We start from the raw sequence: 19,886 nt of genomic DNA on the forward strand, positions 1-19,886 counted from the left end.
GTCAACTCAGCTGCGTTCGCTTGCCACCTCTGTCCACCTGTTGCAAAGACATAGGTGTGAGATAATGTGGGAGTATGAGTGTAGATCTCAGGTGGGATGAGTTTTCAAGAGGAGGTGGACATCAATGCTAAAGGGGTATTTCTAAAGAAGAGATGGGGATAGACAGAGTGTCCGGTGGACCTTTTAGCCTCTCTGACGGAGGGGAGAGGGCCAGAGAGGGGCTTTATAACACCCCCCCAGGGGCCCCAGGTGACGCCATAATCCCCCTGTAGGGCCAAGGGGCGGGGGGCGGCAGTGCAGGACATCCTAAATCAAACAAACTTAACCCCTCTGTCGCCCCCCTTTAACAAACCAAGACCAAAAGGCACAGTGTATCTAAGAAGAGAAACAGATAAAGCAAGAAAGAGTGGAAATCCATGAAAGACATTTAAGGGGAGGTAAGAGAAAGAGTCCAAAGGAAGGATTGTACCTTATATTCAAGGGAAAGAGTGGGAAACTAGGAGAAACAGCCAAGCCAAAGAGCAGCAGGAGCTGAGAGGATAAAGTTTTCTTTGGGGCATATGTCATCTGTTGACATATCATAACTGTCATAATCAGGGGACACAAATGCTGATGGACAAGGACAGAAACCACACATGCATGCACAAAGACATGCACACAACACACACACATATACACACATGCAGATAATACAGTTGGGGCCCCGGACGGAAGTGCCCAAAGCTAACAGCGCTGAACTGACCCATACACTGAAATGCCTGACCCTGTGAAACCATTGTCTGTAACAAGCATGTGGGCAACGTATGGACAGAGACAAGACAAAAATACATATTAAATCCAGGAACAGAAGCAACAGCTAGCAGAGAATGGTCTTAACTCTGAGATGCTAATGCTACGCCTAAATGCAAAAGCTGTGGCTTAAGTTCAAGATCACATTTATTGCTTCTGTTTACTGTTCTGGAGACACCAACCACTCCGATGAAACCAGCCACTGTTGATGATAATCAGTTATCTTTAAGAGGAGGTAAAGAGAAGTCTCTTTCAGGTGGCAGGGGTCATTGCTGAGGCCTGCAATTACCAACAACTAAAACCTGAACGTGGTATTGCCTCGGAGCTCAGAGCCTTCATTGGCGCTGCTGCACGGCCAACGCCATGTTTTGAAGACATGACTAGGTGAAGAACAGGTAAATCTGGCAAATGTGTGCAAAGGAGAAAAAAAGCAATGCAAAGGGAAAACAGAAAATGAAAGTGTGGAAAAACAGAGAGGCACGAGCAACGAACCAACAGTTATTTACATAACACAGTGGACTGTGTCGTCTGTTGTGACAGGGGCTTCTAGGAGGTGCTTGGCAGAGGTTTGCAATGTGTGAGAGTGTGTGTGTCTGTGTGTGTGTGTGTATGCGCTTGTGTGTGTTGCAGGAGGCAAACAGAGCCCTGAATTTTCCCTGTGTGTGTGGAGCTGGGTAAAGGGAGAGGTGCATTAGTGCAGCAGGGATGTGGGGGGACGTTGGGGTTACTGAGAAGCACCGGGGCATCGCGCTGACCAGTCGAGAGCCATCACTGTTCAGGGAGGTGAGGGGGGTAGGGGTGATGAAAGCAGAACGCTGTGCTTGCCGTTTTAACTCTCTTTTATACATGTTAGAAAGAACACACACAATGCAAAATGCTGGCAGCACTGTGGCAGTTATAGCTATTGTGCATGTTATGTGTGTTTCTGTGTGTGTGTGTGTGTGTGTGTGTGTGTGTGTGTGTGTGTGTGTGTGTGTGTGTGTGTGTGTGTGTGTAGTTTATTGTAGATCACTGTGTTCATCTTTGAGTGTGTGTGTATTCAAATTATGCTGCTATGGTGATAATGATTGCTAACATGGTTTTATTTTAGAAATGCTGTCAAATCCTGATCATAGTCTACAATATACATATAATTGTATACATATGTTTTACCTCAAATTTTAATATTAATATGCAATAAATATAGGGTTCAAATATTCATTTTGAAGGGTCAGTTCATCCAAATCATTTTTAAAAAAAAACATATGTTCTCACTTACCACTGGGTGTATTGAGTGTACTGGGGTGGAGGCAGAAATCTCAGAGATGAATATTGCTAAACCAAATCCATCTGCATGGCCAAATACCAAAAGACATTGAGAAAATGTGGGGTTATTTTGTAGTTATTTCTATGAAGTTGAGTGAACTGACCCTTTAAAATATATTTTAAGACAAGACAAATATGGCAACTTATCCCAAAAACATGCAAATATGAAAGAAGGTTTCATGAAAGCAGAAGGTGGTGTCTCCCATACACCTAAACATGCATGTACGCACACAAGTCCACTCGTGTCCTTTTCAAATTACAAAGCTTATTTCCACTGAAGGTGTTCTTTCTGTAGAGCCATTACGGAGGTATGAAGGTCCATTTGTTTGTGAATAGGAGCCCTCGGAGAAGAGACAAATGCTAACAGGCACAGACATGAGAGAGATGTTGGGCCGATTGAGAGCATCATTGAACCTGCAGTGCTGGGAAAGGACCTCTTTAGCATTTCAAAGCATTCGCAAACAGGGGATGCAGCCGAAAATGGTAAACATAAGGTTGTTTTTCAGCAGGATTTCAATGAGTTTCCATTATATGTTCTAATGATGTGCAAATGTGAAAGTAACAATACTGGATCTCACAATATTGGCTACACTTCTACATACACTAATGACAGGCACTCGGGACCTCAAGGGTCACATTCAGCCCCTTAAAATGCAGCTTCTCTCCACATGTGCAGTAAAAATAACCAGGGAAGCAAACTCATTTCAGCCAGATTTTTTTTTTTTAAACATTAAGAAACCTCCAGGAAGTGCTGGTAGTGTTTCAATGCAAGGACACTGAGAGGGTAAACGGTAGAGTTGCGGGCTGGACAGACAAACAGCTGAAACTGACTATAAAACAGTTTAAAGCTGAGGGGAGCTGCAGATTCAGGTGATAATTCTCTGTAGGTTCATCACTACATGGGACATCTTTCACATTGTCACCTTGTTTTTATATTTATATTATATCATATTGTCACTTGATAGCCTACATTATTATCATAAAAATATTGATTGTAGTCATGTTAAGTGTCACTTGTGGCAACACTTGCTGTTATTCAGCAAAAGTTACAGTTTCTTGCTTTTAAGGGTTGTTTTTTTACTTCAATATTTTCTACACTATATTTTACAGGGAAACTTTGTACTTTTCACTCCATCACATGTATGTAGTTAGCTTACCAGTGACCAAACATATAAAATATGGTTGTTTTACGGTAGAAATCTTATATTTTAATACACTATTATAATATACATAAGGTGATATATTGTGTTACTAAAATATAATCAGAACCTTTTCAGAACCTCTGAAAAAAAGCCCTTTCTGCTTAATGACAGACTGCCTGTTAGACAATGTTAAAAGAGGCATGTGTATTCCTTCAACAGACCTTTTTCACAGCAGACATTTTGACTTGTTACAGTAGTGGCAAGGGCAACTAATACTACTAATAACATGAATGATGGCTCTGTTATATTCAGCGTAGAATTAACAATACCTGGACCATGAAACCAAATCAGCTAAGCTGAATTCAGCATCATTCATTTTATTATCTACACCTGTGCTTTTCCTACTGTAATAGGTCAAAATGTCTGCAGTGAAAAAAAGTGTGAAAAAAAAATAGTTTTTTTCTCTCTGAAGTTACAGGTCATTGGAAGTTGGGATGTAACTACATTAACTACGTAACTACACAGTTTATATTGAAATATTGTACTTTTTACTCTACCATATTTCTGTGACAGTTGTAGCTAACCTAGTCTGATTCCACATTCAACTAATAAAATACATCTTTTTTTTTTTTAAATGGTTTTTGAATCGGTTGAAATCTTGTATCCTCAAAATATTGACTAATCCTTCAACTAACCTGAAAGTGGTACAATCCCCAACACAATTTCCAGTTTGTGGTTTTTCTATGTTAATACATCAATAATTTAACACTCAGGACAGGAACCATTCTTCACTATTAGTACTTTTGTTTCTGACACGAGTACATTTTACTGCTAAGATTTTCCGACTTTTAGAATTATGGCCTTTTACTTGTAATGGAGAAAATGTTTACGCTATAATCATTTGGCAGACTATTTTGTCCAACCATACATTTTTATAGTGCTGAAACAATTAGGTAGTTAATCGATTAGTTGATCAACGGACAATTACTCTGTTCATCGATAATCAATAATCATGACTCAAATGAATAATAGGTTATCAAAACAGACTGATAATCCGTTTGTTTATCTTTTCTCAAGCAAAACATTTGGAGGTTCCGGCTTCTAAAATGTGATGATTTGCTGCTTTTCTTTGTTTTATATCAGTGTAAACTGTAAATAACGTTTTTTTTTAGGCTGACTTTGTTTGGACAAAACAAGAGATCTGGATACGTCATTTTAGGCTCTGGGAAATTAGAATGGGCTTCACCATTATTATTTACTCACATCTTACCATTCACCATTTTCACCTTTATCTCACATTGTATTGAAAATTATGATCAACTGGTTAATTGAGAAAATAAACGGTAGATTAATCATTGATGGAAATGATAGTTACAGCCCTACATTTGTTTTTTCTACATACACGTATTAGGAGCATTTGGTGGTTCAGTGTCTTGCTCAAGGACAATTTAACATGACACTTTAACAGGAGGACCCACGGATCACATCAGAAATATTTAACGTTAATAGACAGTTGTGCAGTTGCTCTGCCTCATGAGCTACAGCTGCCTTGAATGTAAGTATTTCTTCATCAGGACCTCAAATTCATCATAAGGTGTTTTAAAACTCAGAGTGAGGTTTATATTGAATGTACAGTAGCTAGAAAAATCCCTTTGGAATGACCCGGTTCTCTGTATTGATTGGTCATAAAATGTGATCCGATCTTTGTCTAAGTCACAAGTATAAACAAACACAATGTGCTCAAGCTAATAACACACAAACTATTATAATCCTCCACGTCTTTATTGAACACACCCATTCACAGCGCTGGTGGAAAAAGTAAGTGAGCCCCTGGATTTAATAACTGGTCGAAAACCTCCTTTGGCAGTAGTAATCTTCAAACCAGTTTTTTCGGTAGCAGTGGATCCGACCTGCACAAAGTTCAGGAGGAATTTTGGACCAATTTTCCCTGCAGAACTGTTTCAGCTCTATTGGGTTTAGGCCTTCGTTCTGACTGGGCCACTCTAAAAAGCAGATTTTCCTTTCTTGTAGTTATACTGTAGTAGATTTACTTTGATGTTCAGGGTCATTGTCCTGCTGCATCACCCAACTTCTACTGAGCTTCAGATGGTGGACAGATGTTGTCCTGTAAGTTACCTTGATAAACCTGGGAATTCATTTTCCCCTATATGATGGTGAGCTGTGCAGTCCCTGAGGTAGCAAAGCAGCCCCAAATCATGAGGCTCCCTCCACCATACCTCACTGTCGGGATGATGTTTTCATGTTGGTCTGCAGAGCACTTTTCATGCCAAACATTGCCCTGCGTGTTCTTCCCAAACAATTCAACCTTAGTCTCATCAGTCTACAGAACATTTTCCCGGTGACAGTGATGGTTTTTTTTTCCCCTTGAGAACATTTTTATTTTAGATGAAAATCTGAACATATATTTATGACAAATTTATAAATAAACGCAGATAATTCCAAAGGGCTCACTTACTTTTTCTTGCCACTGTACAGTGACCCCCTTATTGGCAGCCACTGTATCATTTTCTATATGAAACATATCATTAAACATATCATTAATCAAATATGGAGTTTTCATATGTGAGAAGTTTAACCTTCCAGTATTCACGTCTTCTCTCTCTTCTTTGGTCCCCACCACTGTCAAGCCTGATCTACATGATTGTGACATGAGCTGTACACTATGCATTTTCATAAAAATCACTGTAAAACTGCAGAATGTATGTGTTTCTATTGTTTGTTTGTTTGGTTTTTTTTTGTTTTGTTTTTTTTGTTAATGCATGCGTCCTCAGTTGTTCTCTTGTTTGTTGGCCTGTTTGGCTCTCATGGCGTTCTGTGTGACCGTGGACAGTGATGATCCCGTCATACTGGCCGTCTCCACAATCTCGATATCCTTACAGGTCAGGCACGCCACCAGCTTCTGGCGAGAGGCGCTGCACGCAAAGAAGAACTCGTTGGACACTCCAGCAAGTACAGCACCGACCACTGGTCCGATCCAATAAACCTGCAGGTGAGCAAAAGAAATACATGTTATAATTAGATATAAGAGATGTGTATGGACAGAGAAATGCTTTCAGTTTATCCCGTTTCCAGTTTATCAGGAGGGCCTGAAAACATAGTATAACCTGACTATCAGCTGGGTTTTACATTTGAGGAATACAATTAATAAGTTTAGTTATATTTAAAATTTTTACCTTATTGTCAGCAAATCCCTTGAACAGACCAAAACCATAAATTGATCCTTCTATCAAGTGTTGTCTGCGTAGCAAAAACCTGGTATACCTTATTCCATAGGTATTCCCTAGACCTCCAGTGTTATCCTAAATCTGTTTAAAATGAATGAACATGCTGTTTCACAGTGTAACATTATTTCATCCAGGGCAATTTTTAGGATTTTGGAAATAGTGCGGTCATGAGTCATCCCTTCGCACCCCTCACCACCCTCAGAAAAATTCAGACCAGCAGCCGAAAAATTCAGTCAACTTTTCAGTTATACTTTATATAAATTTTATCTATTTAAAAATTCTTCTCCAATCTGCCAGGAATAAAATTCTAAGGGGGGGGTCAACAGTAAATATACCTTTATAGGCATATTCAGGCATGATGTAAAAGCCAGTAATGTTGTGGATGATCAGCGTAATGTAAAAGTAGTGTAAATGTAGTTTTATTCTTGAAACTGTTAAAGATGAAAATAAAAAAGTAATCTTGCTTAAAATATCAAAGAAATGTGGCTTCTTTAACTTCATGTCTTTCGGAAGTCAGTTTTCCTTTACGCACTTAACTTTGCACAGTAAAAGAAATTTTGACGGGGGCTGCCCAAACCTTTTCATGCCACTGTACACACAAACACATACACACACACACACACACCTATATATATATATATAGGTGTGTGTATGTGTGTGTGTGTGTATACACCATTCAGCCATATTAAAACCGGAAACTGGTTTTAATGTTGTGGATCATCGGTCTATAAAACAGTCGTACTGGACAGTTGGATGAGTGCTACCATGGAGACAGGTTTGGATTTTGGATTTTTCTCTCACCCAGTGGTTTTCCCAGAAGCCAGTGATGATGGCTGGACCCAGAGAACGTGCAGGATTCATACTCGCACCAGAGAACCGTGCCTGACATAAAAACAACACATACACAAATCCATCAGGGAGGCATCAAGAACTATCTAAAGCAGTAAGAAGAACAAGGACTCCTGCAGCAGATGGTCTGGCCCCCGCAGAGCCCTGATCTCTACATTAATGAGTCAGTCTGGGATTACATGAAGAGACTGAAGACACTGAGACAGCCCAATCCCACAGAAAAACTGTGGCAAGTTCTCAAAGATGCTTGGAACAACCTACCTGCCAAGTAACTTGAAAAACCATGTAAAGTGTACCGTGGAGAACTGTTGCTGTTTTAAGGCAAAGGGTGGTCACAACAAATACTGATTTGATTTAGTTTTTTTTTCTGTTTCCTTCACTTTGTATGAAGTTAACAGATAGATAAAAACTATTCATGGCATTATTTTTGAAAGTATCCTTGAGTGCCTACCACTTTTTCAAAGTATATACACTGATCAGCCACACCGTTGAAACCAGGTAACCAGTTTTAATGTTGTGGCTGAATGGAGTATATATTCAATGTATATTTATCTATCTATCTATTTATCTATATACATATCTATATAATCTATATCTATATCTATATATATATAGATATATATATATATAAAATAAATTTCCCAAACAATCTTTCCCTAACCATTGCTCCTGGAGGATCAGCTTTACTTTTTATTTTTTACTGGCTATAAACAAAATGTTTGCCCGGTATTTATCTCTCGTTGTATAGCCCTAGGTACATCACACTGGTTTGGAATGAATATCTGATAATGTCTTTAATGGTTTCATTTAAATTGTCCCAGAAATTGCTGGGACAACGTTGCTGTTTGATTAGCAGTCTGCTTCTGATGTGGTTTAGATTGTCCCAGCTGAACTCTCTCTCTACTGGTGTATTAGTGGTACTACACTCTGTTATATATATTTTGTACCATTCTACATGTAGAGTATGTTTATCTCTGTTTTCCATTTGTTTTTATGTTAAGTGTCGTGGAACTTGTGATTTACTCATTCACTTATTCCTGTTTAGAGATATGTGGAAATACCCTGCAGAGATTACCAGTGAATCAGAGACAAACATCGTCTCACACCTGGGTCCAGGGGCTTGCACACAAAGTGAAATTATCGTGTTGGCTGGGTATCTTTGGGCTTAACTCAGGTTTTCCGGTATCACGAAGCTGGCTCACTTTGAACCAGGGTAGATCACCATGGTAACCTATGTTGGACAGCTAACCTGCTCCGGAGCCCTGTTCTTCAGATGTGGCATATCTAATTCCGGCTAAAATGCTATTATAAGCCTAAAATGATGCTGTTACTTCTCATCCAGCTAATTTGGTTCTTTGAATGAAGTTTGGGGATTGATTTGTTAATCCTAGACTTAATGATCTTGTACTCGTACTTCAAATTAAGGCATGGTAATAGAGAGTTGAAGCCATGATTAGTATTCATATGATTGGCTGAGTCCAGAGTTGATCATGGGGTTGCAGTTACATGAGGCAGGTGTGTAGGGAGTCATTTCTTCTATATTGTGCGCCGCAATTTTACCACACTGTCATCGCAGTTAAATTAGATATTACCAGTGAATGTGGTCAGGCTACGAGTGGTGTTGGTGTATGAATGGTGAGGACATGTGAGAGATTTTCAAGTGATAAGCTTGCTCTGAAAATGAAATTTTTTTAAAATGTCTTAAAAATTAGACTTTTATTGTATGAACAATTTTCACAAAGTTAGTTCTGCAGTTAATCATTTAATTGGATTAAGTGTTCAAATGATAAATTCCCATATAAATACTCAATACGATATGTTCTGGATCCATTTTTCTTTTCATTAATATCAATATATTAATTATTAATATATTTACATATATTATATATACGCATGGGATTCACCCTAAACCGTCTTGGTCCTGATCCATCTAACTGTCAATAAAGCTTCACTTTTTGCAGGATTGGCCTTGAGCAATTGTTGCACTGACAACAGTTCCAGATAACTTTTAAACCAGCTTCAAAGAACCAAAAAAATCCAGACTCATGACAAACCGTCAACAGTTATAAAAAGAACAAAACCTGTGAACCGCCCAACTACTGACCGATCGGATCAATTGAATGCACAGTCATCGTTCATACAGGATCCTGACAGGGACATACAGTTAGGTACATAAGTACTTGGACAGTGACATAGTTGTTGTCATTTTTGCCTCTGTACACCACCACAATGGATTTGAAACAAAGCCATCGAGATGTGATTGACATGGAGACTTTCAGCTTTAATTCAAGGGGTTTGACAAAAACATCACATCAATCATTTAGGAATTACAGCCATTTTTATACATAGTCCCTCATTTTCAGAGGCTCAAAAGTAATTGGACAAGCCAAAACAATTATAAACATGAGGAATAATTTCAATACTTGGATGAGAATCCTTTGCAGTCAATGACTGCCTGAAGTCTGGAACCCATGAACATCAGCAAATGCTGAGTTTCCCCCCTTGAGATGCTTTGCCAGGCCTTTACTGCAGCCATCCTTCAGTTGCTGCTTGTTGGTGGGACTTTCTACCCTCAGTTTTGTCTTCAGGAAGTGAAAAGCCCGCTCAACTGGGCTGGGGTCAGGTGACTGACTTGGCCATTGAAGAATATTCCATTTCTTAGCCTTGGGTTGCTTTCACAGTATATTTGGGGTCATTATCCATCTGTACTGTGAAGCATCATCAGTTTTGCAGCATTTGGCTGAATCTGACAAGATCATATAGCCCTATACACTTCAGAATTCATCCTGCTACTACTATCAGCAGCTACTTCACATCATCATAAACACCAGTGACCCAGATATATGGCAGATATACATGCCCATGCCATAACACTACCTCCACCATGTTTGACAGATGATGTGGTATGCTTTGGATCATGAGCCGTTCCTTTCCTTCTCCATACTCTTCTTTTCCCACCACTGTGGTACAAGTTAATTTTAGTTTCATCTGTCCAAAGAATCTTGTTCCAGAACTGGGCGGGCTTTTTTAGATGTTTTCTGCCAAAGTCTAATCTGGCCTTTCTGTCCAGTGGTTTGTACCTTGTTGTAAACCCTCTGTATTTACATTCATGAAGGCATCTCTTGATTGTAGATTTTGACAATGATACGCCTACCTCCTCGAGAGTGTTCTTGACCTGGCTGGACGTCATGAAGGGAAAAAATTCTGTGATCATCCACTTTAGTTGTCTACTTAGGTCTTTCAGACCTTTTGGTGTTGCTGAGCTCACTAGTTCATAACTTCTATTTAAGAATGTACCAAACTGTTGATTTGGCAAGCCCTAAAGTTTCTGCCATCTGTCTGATAGGTTTGTTTTGTTTTTTCCGCCTAATGATGAACTTCCTCACTTGCATCGACACCTCATTGGACCGCATGTTGAGAATTCCCATGAACAGCTACTAAATTCAAATTCAACACCTGGAATGACCTCCAGAACTTTTATGTTTAATTTGTCATGAAATAAAAATTGGAATAGGTCCCACCTGGCCATGAAACTAATTGTCAGTTAATTGTTCAATTACCTTTGAGCCTCTGAAAATGAGGGACTATGTATAAAAATAGCTGTAATTCCTGAACAAGTGATATTTTTGGGAAATCCCTCGAATAAAAGCTGAAAGTCTACACTTCAATCACATCTTGATGACTTCTTTTCAAATCCCCTGCGGTGGTGTACGGACGCAAAATTTTTAAAATTGTGTCACTGTCCAAATACTTATGTACCTAACTGTGAATAGTAACTGACTTTACAATTAAGTGACAAGGAAAAAAGAACAACAGATTTTTTTTTTATAGATCAGTAAAAAATGTTGCTGTTCCAGGCTTTCAGTTTGTCCACTCTGGTTTTAAAACAGAGCTTCCAACAAACTGAGGGGTGGACTTCAACACTAAATAAATAATGATTATTGTGACTGCATTTTAAAAGCTCTAAGTTTCTTTCATTCTCCGCAGGATTCTTGACATTGTTGATGCTTTTACAGTCTTATTCCATCACCGCACCTCAGAATGTAACGACATGGCTCTTGTGATGATGACAGTTAGAAATAAAAATTAAACCCTCTGTCGTCTTTCATGAAAAAATATAAGCCATACACTGTTAAATATTTCCCATGATTATAAATCTCAACAGTTGAGTCAGACGTGTCACCAGACGCAAACTACTTTTCTCCTCCTCTCTCCTCTCCTCAATCTCTGCTTGATTTCTAGTGTTCGAACAAATGTCGCTTGTGCTTAACAACACCTCTTTCACATGAACATGCTTGTAGCTGAATTGGAAAATCCAGAGTTAACCGAGCCAGCTGATAACCAGCTTCGTGATACTCGTTATCCAGGATCACCACTGTTGGGCCTAGTGGGGCGGGGGTAAGCCAAAGGGAGCCAGACTAAGTTGGATGTGCTTCATGGTACCGGCACCAGTTCACCTGACCTGCATGTCTTTGGACTGAGTGATGAAAACGAATGTTAACTTAAGTAAATACTAATATCACAGGTATATTGGTTAGAGACTCAGGATCGCCAAAAAAGTCGTACTTTCGGCGTTACAGTAGTCTTGACCATGTAGTCATCATGTTATCTATAAAAATGCCAACTTGTTTTCTTTGGCATAAATAAGGATTATAAATTGTTAGGACTTAGAAATATAAATTATCAGCATGTGTGGCAACCCTGTCTCTTGCTTCGATTGGAGAGTTTCCAACTGTTACTCATTACGTGAGAAGGTTCTGTTAACTTGTGTCTTTTAATTGTGGAACCATCTCAGAACTTATACAGTGCGTGAGTTGACTACATTTACAACTAACGGTTCATTTAACTCCTCAAACTGAGTTTTTTTTTTTTTTTTTTTTTAGAAACATTGTTAGGTTAATAGCACACTTTCCAGCATGAATCACATTTGAGTTAAAACTCTTCAGAAAGCCTTGTTTTCTGTGTCTTTATCTGTGTGAGGAAAAGTCACGATCAATGTTTGTTTTGTGTGATTTAAAGCGTCTGTGTCAGCGACAGCCGTGGGCGGAGGCATTATGTTTTTAGGATGCCCGTCCGTCCGTCCGCCCGTCCATCTGTCCATCCGTCCATCCGTCCCTTTCTTGTGAACACAATGTCTCAGAAACACCTTGAGGGAATTTCTCAAAATTTGACACAAACGTTCACTTGGACTCAAGGATGAACTGATTAGAATTTGGTGGTCAAAGGTCAAAGGTCATGGTCACTGTAACCATTATTCAACACCAGAACTCAGGAACAGAAGAGGACATTGTGACCATCTTTCCTGCAATTTGACTGGTTGGCGGAGGTATGCAACCGCAAGGTGGTAATTCTACTTTAAGCAAAACCATGCACACCATGCTGAAAGTAATAAGTAGATGATAAGTGTCAACATCTACGAATGCAAACACTCTTTCTTCAAAGCAAATTTCAGCCACCCTGCTAACAGAGTAGCAAAGGCTTTGGTGTCAGGGCAGTGTTGTGCATGGGGGCATTGGGAGTAAAAATGTCAATACAACTGGAAAGATAAAAATAAGTACAACTGGAAATCAACAACTTGTGACACCAAAACTAAGCTGTTGATAAATTAACACTGAGTCAATTTTTTCTGACAGAAAATAACCTAAATCTGTATGAGTGCTCATCTTACCCCTATTAACACCCCAGCAGTGTGTGCTAATCCAATGGCTAAGTTTCCTGGTTCAGGGCTCTCCCTCCGTCGCTGTTCCTCCACTGCGAACACAGTGAACACCATCTGGAAGGTGCACAAAACCTCTATGCCCAGCGCCTGGGCTGCATTCAGCTCTATAGGCACCTGAGTGATGTGGAAGATGCGCAAAGAGAGAGGAAGAGGAGCAGGACAAGTTAAAAAAAAAAAGACAAGAAAATCCTGCAAAGATGTCATGTCTCTCACACTTTAAAAGGTGACACATTTATATTTTGAGAACTGACCCTGTTGACAAAGTGGTCTGCAGTGGTTTTCAGCGACAGGGCCAGGTAGAGGGCTCCGGCTCCTAAAGAGGCCCCTAGACACTGTGCAGTGATATAAACAAGGGCCCTGAGAACATCCAGCCTCCGAGTGGCCAATAGAGACAGAGTCACTGCAGGGTTCACCTGGTCAGAGAGCACAATCACAGGCTTAAAAAACAATTAATTTACACAAAAACTCAACAACTGCCAGTGGTGGAGAGTAACTAAGTACATCTACTCAGGTACCGTACTTATCTACAATTCTGAGGTACTTGTAGTTGAGTATGTCTTTTTTCGTCTACTACCCACTATAGTCATCCGACAGCTGTATTAACTAGTTACAGTACACGTTAAGATTTTATATGAAAAAACATATTATGAGCTTTTAAAAACAGTGTATTATTACAGATCCTTTGTGACTTGTGACCCCTTACAAAAAGAGCAGTGTCTGCTTGTTTCCCCTTGTCATGTTTCAGATGTTTATGAGTTGTTAGCTGCTCCAACAAAGAGACATTTCCCCTCTAAACTTCTCAGATGGTTCCATTTAAATAACTGTTCATGGCCCAAAGAGGTCAAATTATCCAATTTTTTTTTTAAAAATAGGCAAAGATTAGAGAAAATACCAAAAAATAAATGTAAATTTCATCTTTCATATCCCATTCATCATCTCACAACCCCTCAGATTTATTTTGTGACCCTTTGGAGGGGCTCAACCCTGGGTTGGAAACCACCGAACTAAACTACCTCACAAAGATAAAGCTATTAATGTTAAATATAATATTGTATCAGCAACAGGGGCCCATTTTCAAGAACAAGTACTTTTACTTTTGATACTTTAAGCTCATTTAGTTGATAATACTTTTTACTTCACTCGAATAACTTTTTATATGCAGGACTTTTATTTGTAAGGAAGTATTTTTACTTGGTGGTATTGGTACTTCTACTTCAGTAAAGGCTCAGAGCACTTCTTCCACCACTGACAACTGCTTTGTTACCACCGACAAAGAGTTTCAATCACGCTTAGGTCAATCAGAAAAAGGCAAAATAAAATTTTAATATCAATAAGACGTTCACCTGTGCCCCACTTATTTCTCCAAAACAGTGTCCCAGTGCAACAATCACCACACCCACCGCCACAGCTGGGTACAGGGGTCCCACAGAGGCCTCCCCAGGGCCTGGCACAGAGGCACCCAGCACGGCACTCACTAGCACCAGGGTGCCGAGCAGCTCTGCCAGCACGGCTCGCCAGAACTGCCGACTCCGTAGCTCCTCGAAAAAAAAGCGACATAAACAAAGATGGCTATTATTTAGTCCACTCTAGAAACCGGAATCCCGCTCAAATCTCAAATAGCGCTGGGTTCGATGATTAAAACTTTGTGATAAAGTCAAATACTTTTTATAGTCACAGAGCCTATTAAAGGCTGTGTATCTTAAGACAAGCTCTCCCCTGCCATCAGAAGCTATAAAAACTGACACAGGTGGTCTTACAAACATTAAATGAGACATAGACAACTTAGTGTATCAATATCTAACTATCTCAACGTTGTGTCAGTAACATGTATTTCAACCCTTTAACTCATTCTGTTTAATTCTGTCTTGATCACAAATGCATGGATTCTCCCTAAATCATAACATGTTGTAACCATCTGACCAAAGAACTAACAAAGTGCTGCCTTTGCTGCAGCAGTTCAAACTGCCATCAAACACACACACATAAAATAACCCACTCCTTGGTGAAAGTGATGTTGAGCGAATACATTTCCCTTTTTTGTTTCAGGATAGTCAAGAACCCGTGTCCTGTAAATGGAAATCATGAGGAATTTAAACAGCAATGCGATAAGATAAGATGTTTACCTCACGCCACGTCATTTTAAACTCGGGGGGTATGTTGTCCACAGGGGTTTTTTTTTCTCTGTAGCTCCGTCTGGCCGTCTGCCTGTGTGTAGCTGGCGGGGTCTGAGGGTTTCAGGGTCTCTGCCACATCTCTCATTAACTTGTAGAGTCGGAGAGATCCTTTGATGAGAGCAGCCTCCTCCCCCTTGGTCTCTCTCTCTCTCCTCACCTTCTCCTTACCCCACACCTCAGGTCCTGTCAAGTCTTCCTGTGCGCAAACCTTACCCAGTGCAAGCCCTTGAAAAATGCCTCTCGGAGCTTGTATGTATGACACCGTATCCTCCTGATTTTCCTCGAACAGATTAAACTGACCTTGAGCAATTTAATACATCTTCAGGAAACTAAGTGGAGCCTTTCACTCACCTTCAAACTGAAGTGATTGTGTCCACTTCGGAGGGTTGCACGATGTCTGGATAAAAATCAGACACATAGCTGGTTGACGCATTGCAGCGAGGACACAAAATAATACAACCACTTATGGAAAATGACTGAAATAACTTGATCACAACTGTAAGCACAGGGCCATTTATGGTTAAAGTTAAATGCCAGTCTGTAGCAGTTGTCAGCTTCAAATGTTGCCTGTCAAATAGTTTTTTTTTGATAAATATGACACAAAATTCACAGCTCTAAAGAGGCCAAAGAAACAACAAAGGAAATTGTTCAGCTTTGATTGTATTATTTTAACTATGTGTTTATTATTTAGGTTCTAGGATGCAGTGGTGTTGAACTGCACTGTATTATGTTAAGACATGTTTCTAATATTTTCTCCACAGCACTTACAAACACGAAGAATATGGGGAAGAATATTAGAAACAAATATAATGCAGTCCATTACAACAACACCACCACTAACTGCGACTTCGGTGCTAAGCATATAGCTGAATTAACTCCTCCCTGATTGTGTCCGCAAAAACTAAACATTATGATCTTTCTAAATGTAGAATTTGTGGCAAGTGCGTTGTATTCTATTGCAGTAAAGTAAAGTGCCCAAAGAGTGGGTATGAAATGGAATAGTATCGAGGAATAGTATATGCAAACTTCAAACTAGAGTAAACAAGTGTTTACATCATTTTATTTTGCCTATATTTTTCTCTGGTTTATTATATAAATTTTTTTAATGTTAACTAACCTCATTAAAAAACCAAAATAACTAATTGATTCTACTACTAAGTATTCGAAGTATTGTACGGCCTCATGTAGCTTGTTCCTCTGTGCTACAGATCTACATTTGGTGTCCAAAAACTGTTGCACTGGGTGACATGTTTTCATGATGATAAACATGGACACTATTTTATTTTGAGTAAATCCCATATACATCGTTCTGTGGCTGTTGTGTAAAAATCCACCACTCAAAGTAGTCCCTAACAAATGCACTATTTACTGCCAGCTGTTTCAGAAAATAACTGAGCCTTTTTTTGAAAGGGCAATATATATTTATGAATAGTTTTTAGTCGCAGCTCTATGGAGGCAATGTCCGTTGATCGGTCGGTCGGTCCACCACTTTGGTCCAGGCTGAAGTGTCTCCTGTTGGGCTGAAGTGCGTTGGCGTGTCCTGAGCGCCTGGCACCTATTACTGCAGCTCAGCCTGATATTCGTATCATTTATAGTAGAGAGGGGCCGTTAGGGAGCAGAGGCGACCATAGCAACAAGAACAGAACAAATCCTCTGCTTCGAAATTATCCATTGGGTCAAACACTGCATTTTAGCAGCAGATAAATGTTAGATAAACACGACTCTTCCTTCTGTCCTCTCATATTTTATCTCCAGGAGGGAAATGAGGTTTTCCAAATGTCCAGGTTCGCAGTGGGATTGACAGGCTTTGCGTGTTAAACAGCAGAACATATAGGTACAGACAACTAGCAAGGTGAGGAGTACAACAAATGTAACAATCCCTAGTGTGTTATATTGACACTAAACCCAAAGAGTTTTATATGATGTCCTCCCACCCTCCACAAACTACTTGTGAGGTACCGCTCTGATCACCATGGGGACAAACTCTTTCATGATGCTGTTGCCATAGAGCCTATTGTGATGCTGCATCTGTGTGCGCTTTTCATTTTCACTCTTTGATATCAGACAAGGACATACCTTTTGAAGACGTTTTGCAAAAGAGACAGAATTCCTCTGTTTAACAGAAAAACTGGGAATATGAATTTGGAAATGTCAGCAGTGTAACAACGGACATGATGTTCATAGTGATATGGAGATGTTTAGAGCTCAGGCTGATTCTCCTGAGCATCGGGGGTCCTCAATATGGCAGACCAAGTCCAGAATGAACTGGTTGGTTGGGTTGGGTGGGGGGGTGTGGGGGTGGTGGTGGTGGTGGTGGGAGGGGTGTTGTGTGCCCCATTATACCGTGGATTACCCCCTCCTCTCCACGGCAACTGTGTAGCTATTATCCCCCCTTTTGTGGGGCTAAGCCGCAACTTTGTGGAGCGGGACGGGCGGGGGGCACGCTGGAACCCGCTGGCGTGGGGAGTTTTCAGCCCCCTCCACCCAGAGTGCTGACACTGACACAATTTCACACACACACACACACACACACACACACACACACACACACACAAATATACACACACTCACACAAAGTGCCAGCTAAGGGATTTGACAGAGCAATAGAGGGCAAAGGGAGAGGGAGAGATGCTTTAAGAGACACAGGACATGCATTTATTGTTTTAAAGTCTGAGTATATCTATATATTTTTGTTTTTCCATGCATGTCGATTTAAGTGTAGAATATAAGTGTGTGTGTGTTTGTGTGTGTGTGTTGTACTTGAGTCTCTACCCCTGCAGAGCAGCTGGGAGTGATGGCAGGACGTTCACAGCAGCATGTGCCTCAGACAGGACTCTCCAGGGAGCTGCGGAGCCTCTTCCAAACACTTCACCAGAGTCCCGTCTTGGCTAAGAAGAGCTCTTTTTCACTCTTAAATGCCACATATTGCAGCACTTTGGCCGTGTGATATACAGTAAGGTATGGTAGAGGCATGAGGGAAACAGGCTGTGTTAAACTATTATGAAAATGTTCACCTGCCATAAACCCAATGGTGTTTTTACAGTGCCACTTTCTTTTCAGGTATGCTGATCTTGTATTTGTTGCAATTAATCAATTAGCAGGAATATTAAAGAACCTGTCAGCCCACTATAAATGCACCATAGGCTTTTCTTTCATAAATATTTTAGAAATACAAGTGTTTCATATCAGTAATTGGTTCTGAAATGTGTCAGAGAGACGTTTTGACCACTTAATTACACTGGAGTCCATGTCGCAAACATACCACAAATTCCAAAGGTTGATCCTTCATTCTGATCAGGTATAATAAACTAAAAACAGGCAGGTTATTTGGATGGTATGCTGGCATGTGGTCAGCTCTGTCTGATATCAATCAGAATACAAGGAAATAGTTATAGATTCATGTTCTATGCAAGAGCTGTACACGGATGACTAACTCAAGGAAAAAACAAACAGAACATATGATTCAGTTAATGTATAGAAGCACCTGCGTTTGTTAGTCATGAATGTTTATTCTTGACCTTGACAACAGTAGTTAGCTTCACTCAAGGTCCAATCACAACCTTTTTCAACCTCATTTTGGTGAGACTGAGTTACGTCCATCCACTGAGGAGGACAGGGAGATGCCGATAAAAGGTGCAGCAAAAGCTAGTAAGTGGACCTTGAGTTAAGATTTTACCGTCAGTCTGCATTTGTGGTTTTATTTAGGATTTTCCTTTGTCACTTGTCTGTCTGTATGTCCCCCCATGTGCATATCCATTATTCACTAAACTCAAAGCGCAGCAGTAAATACAGTATATATCAAATTATCGTGAACTTCTTGAACCTTGCATACTGTATATCTATTTGAAAATGCTTGCAGTTCTCATTCATTTCTCTATATAGTGCTGCAACTAAGGATTATTTTTATTATTGACTAATCTGCCTTTTATTTCGTCAATTAACTCATCACTCTGTAAAATGTCAAAAAATAGTGAAAAATGCACAACACAATTTCTCAGAGCCAACGGAGATGTCTTTAAATTCCTTGTTTTGTCTGACCATGAACCCAAAATCAGGTGTTTCATTTAATCTTATATATGACAAAGAAAAACTGCAAATGCTGACATGGAAGATGCTGAAAGCAGGTAATGTTTAGCAATATTCCTAGAAAAATGAATTAATGGATTTATCGATTATCAAAACAGATGCTGATTAAATTCAGATCAATTCAGTGTTGCAGCTCTATCCATATCCATGGTGAAAGTGCAAATGTTGTATTTATTTTCTGTAAAAATGCTGTGGTTTTGGATCTTGTTTACATGTAATAAACTCATTTATACAAATTGTATATACCTACCCTCTCAGTCACTGGATTTTTTATCTTGTAGAGATGGCCCTATTAGCTATATACAGTGAAATATATCAAATTTATCAATACAGCCTATCCCAGCATGCACTTAGCAGGAGGCCGGGTTCACTCTAACACAGGTCTAACAGAAACAGACCGATACCTCCACAGGTGAGAGTAATTTTGAGTCACCAAATGCCTTTATGTGTGAGGAAACTGGGGCCCCTGAGGGAAACCCAACATTTGGGATAAACATGGAGAGGAGACATAGAAAGGATTCAAATATAAGGAGAAAAAGAGAGAGGAAAACAGAAAATGTAGTAACAAAACAAATAC

At 39.8% G+C, this 19,886-nt stretch overlaps 1 protein-coding gene across 1 annotated transcript; it reads right to left on the minus strand.

Annotated features, from left to right (window-relative positions):
* Positions 1-6,024: 6,024 nt before the first annotated feature.
* Positions 6,025-15,187, minus strand: LOC120804269 (aquaporin-4). Its single transcript, XM_040153616.1, has 6 exons — positions 15,173-15,187; positions 14,393-14,584; positions 13,301-13,462; positions 12,999-13,163; positions 7,283-7,363; positions 6,025-6,240 (listed from the first exon to the last, which is right to left on the minus strand). The coding sequence occupies exons 1-6, from the start codon at positions 15,185-15,187 to the stop codon at positions 6,025-6,027; spliced, it is 831 nt and encodes a 276-aa protein (XP_040009550.1).
* Between the last annotated feature and the right edge of the window lie 4,699 nt (positions 15,188-19,886).

This window comes from Xiphias gladius, chromosome 18 (assembly GCF_016859285.1).
Source record: "Xiphias gladius isolate SHS-SW01 ecotype Sanya breed wild chromosome 18, ASM1685928v1, whole genome shotgun sequence".
NCBI lineage: Eukaryota > Metazoa > Chordata > Actinopteri > Istiophoriformes > Xiphiidae > Xiphias > Xiphias gladius.

What these genes read in the sequence shown, in the direction of transcription:
- LOC120804269 (XM_040153616.1), bottom strand. An exon ending in CTGCTGGGGTGTTAATAGGG is followed by an intron (nt 7,364 to 12,998) that starts GTAAGATGAGCA and finishes TTTTTATGTCAG; the next exon opens with GCACGGTTCTCTGGTGCGAG. An exon ending in GCTTCTGGGAAAACCACTGG is followed by an intron (nt 6,241 to 7,282) that starts GTGAGAGAAAAA and finishes GCTCACCTGCAG; the next exon opens with GTTTATTGGATCGGACCAGT.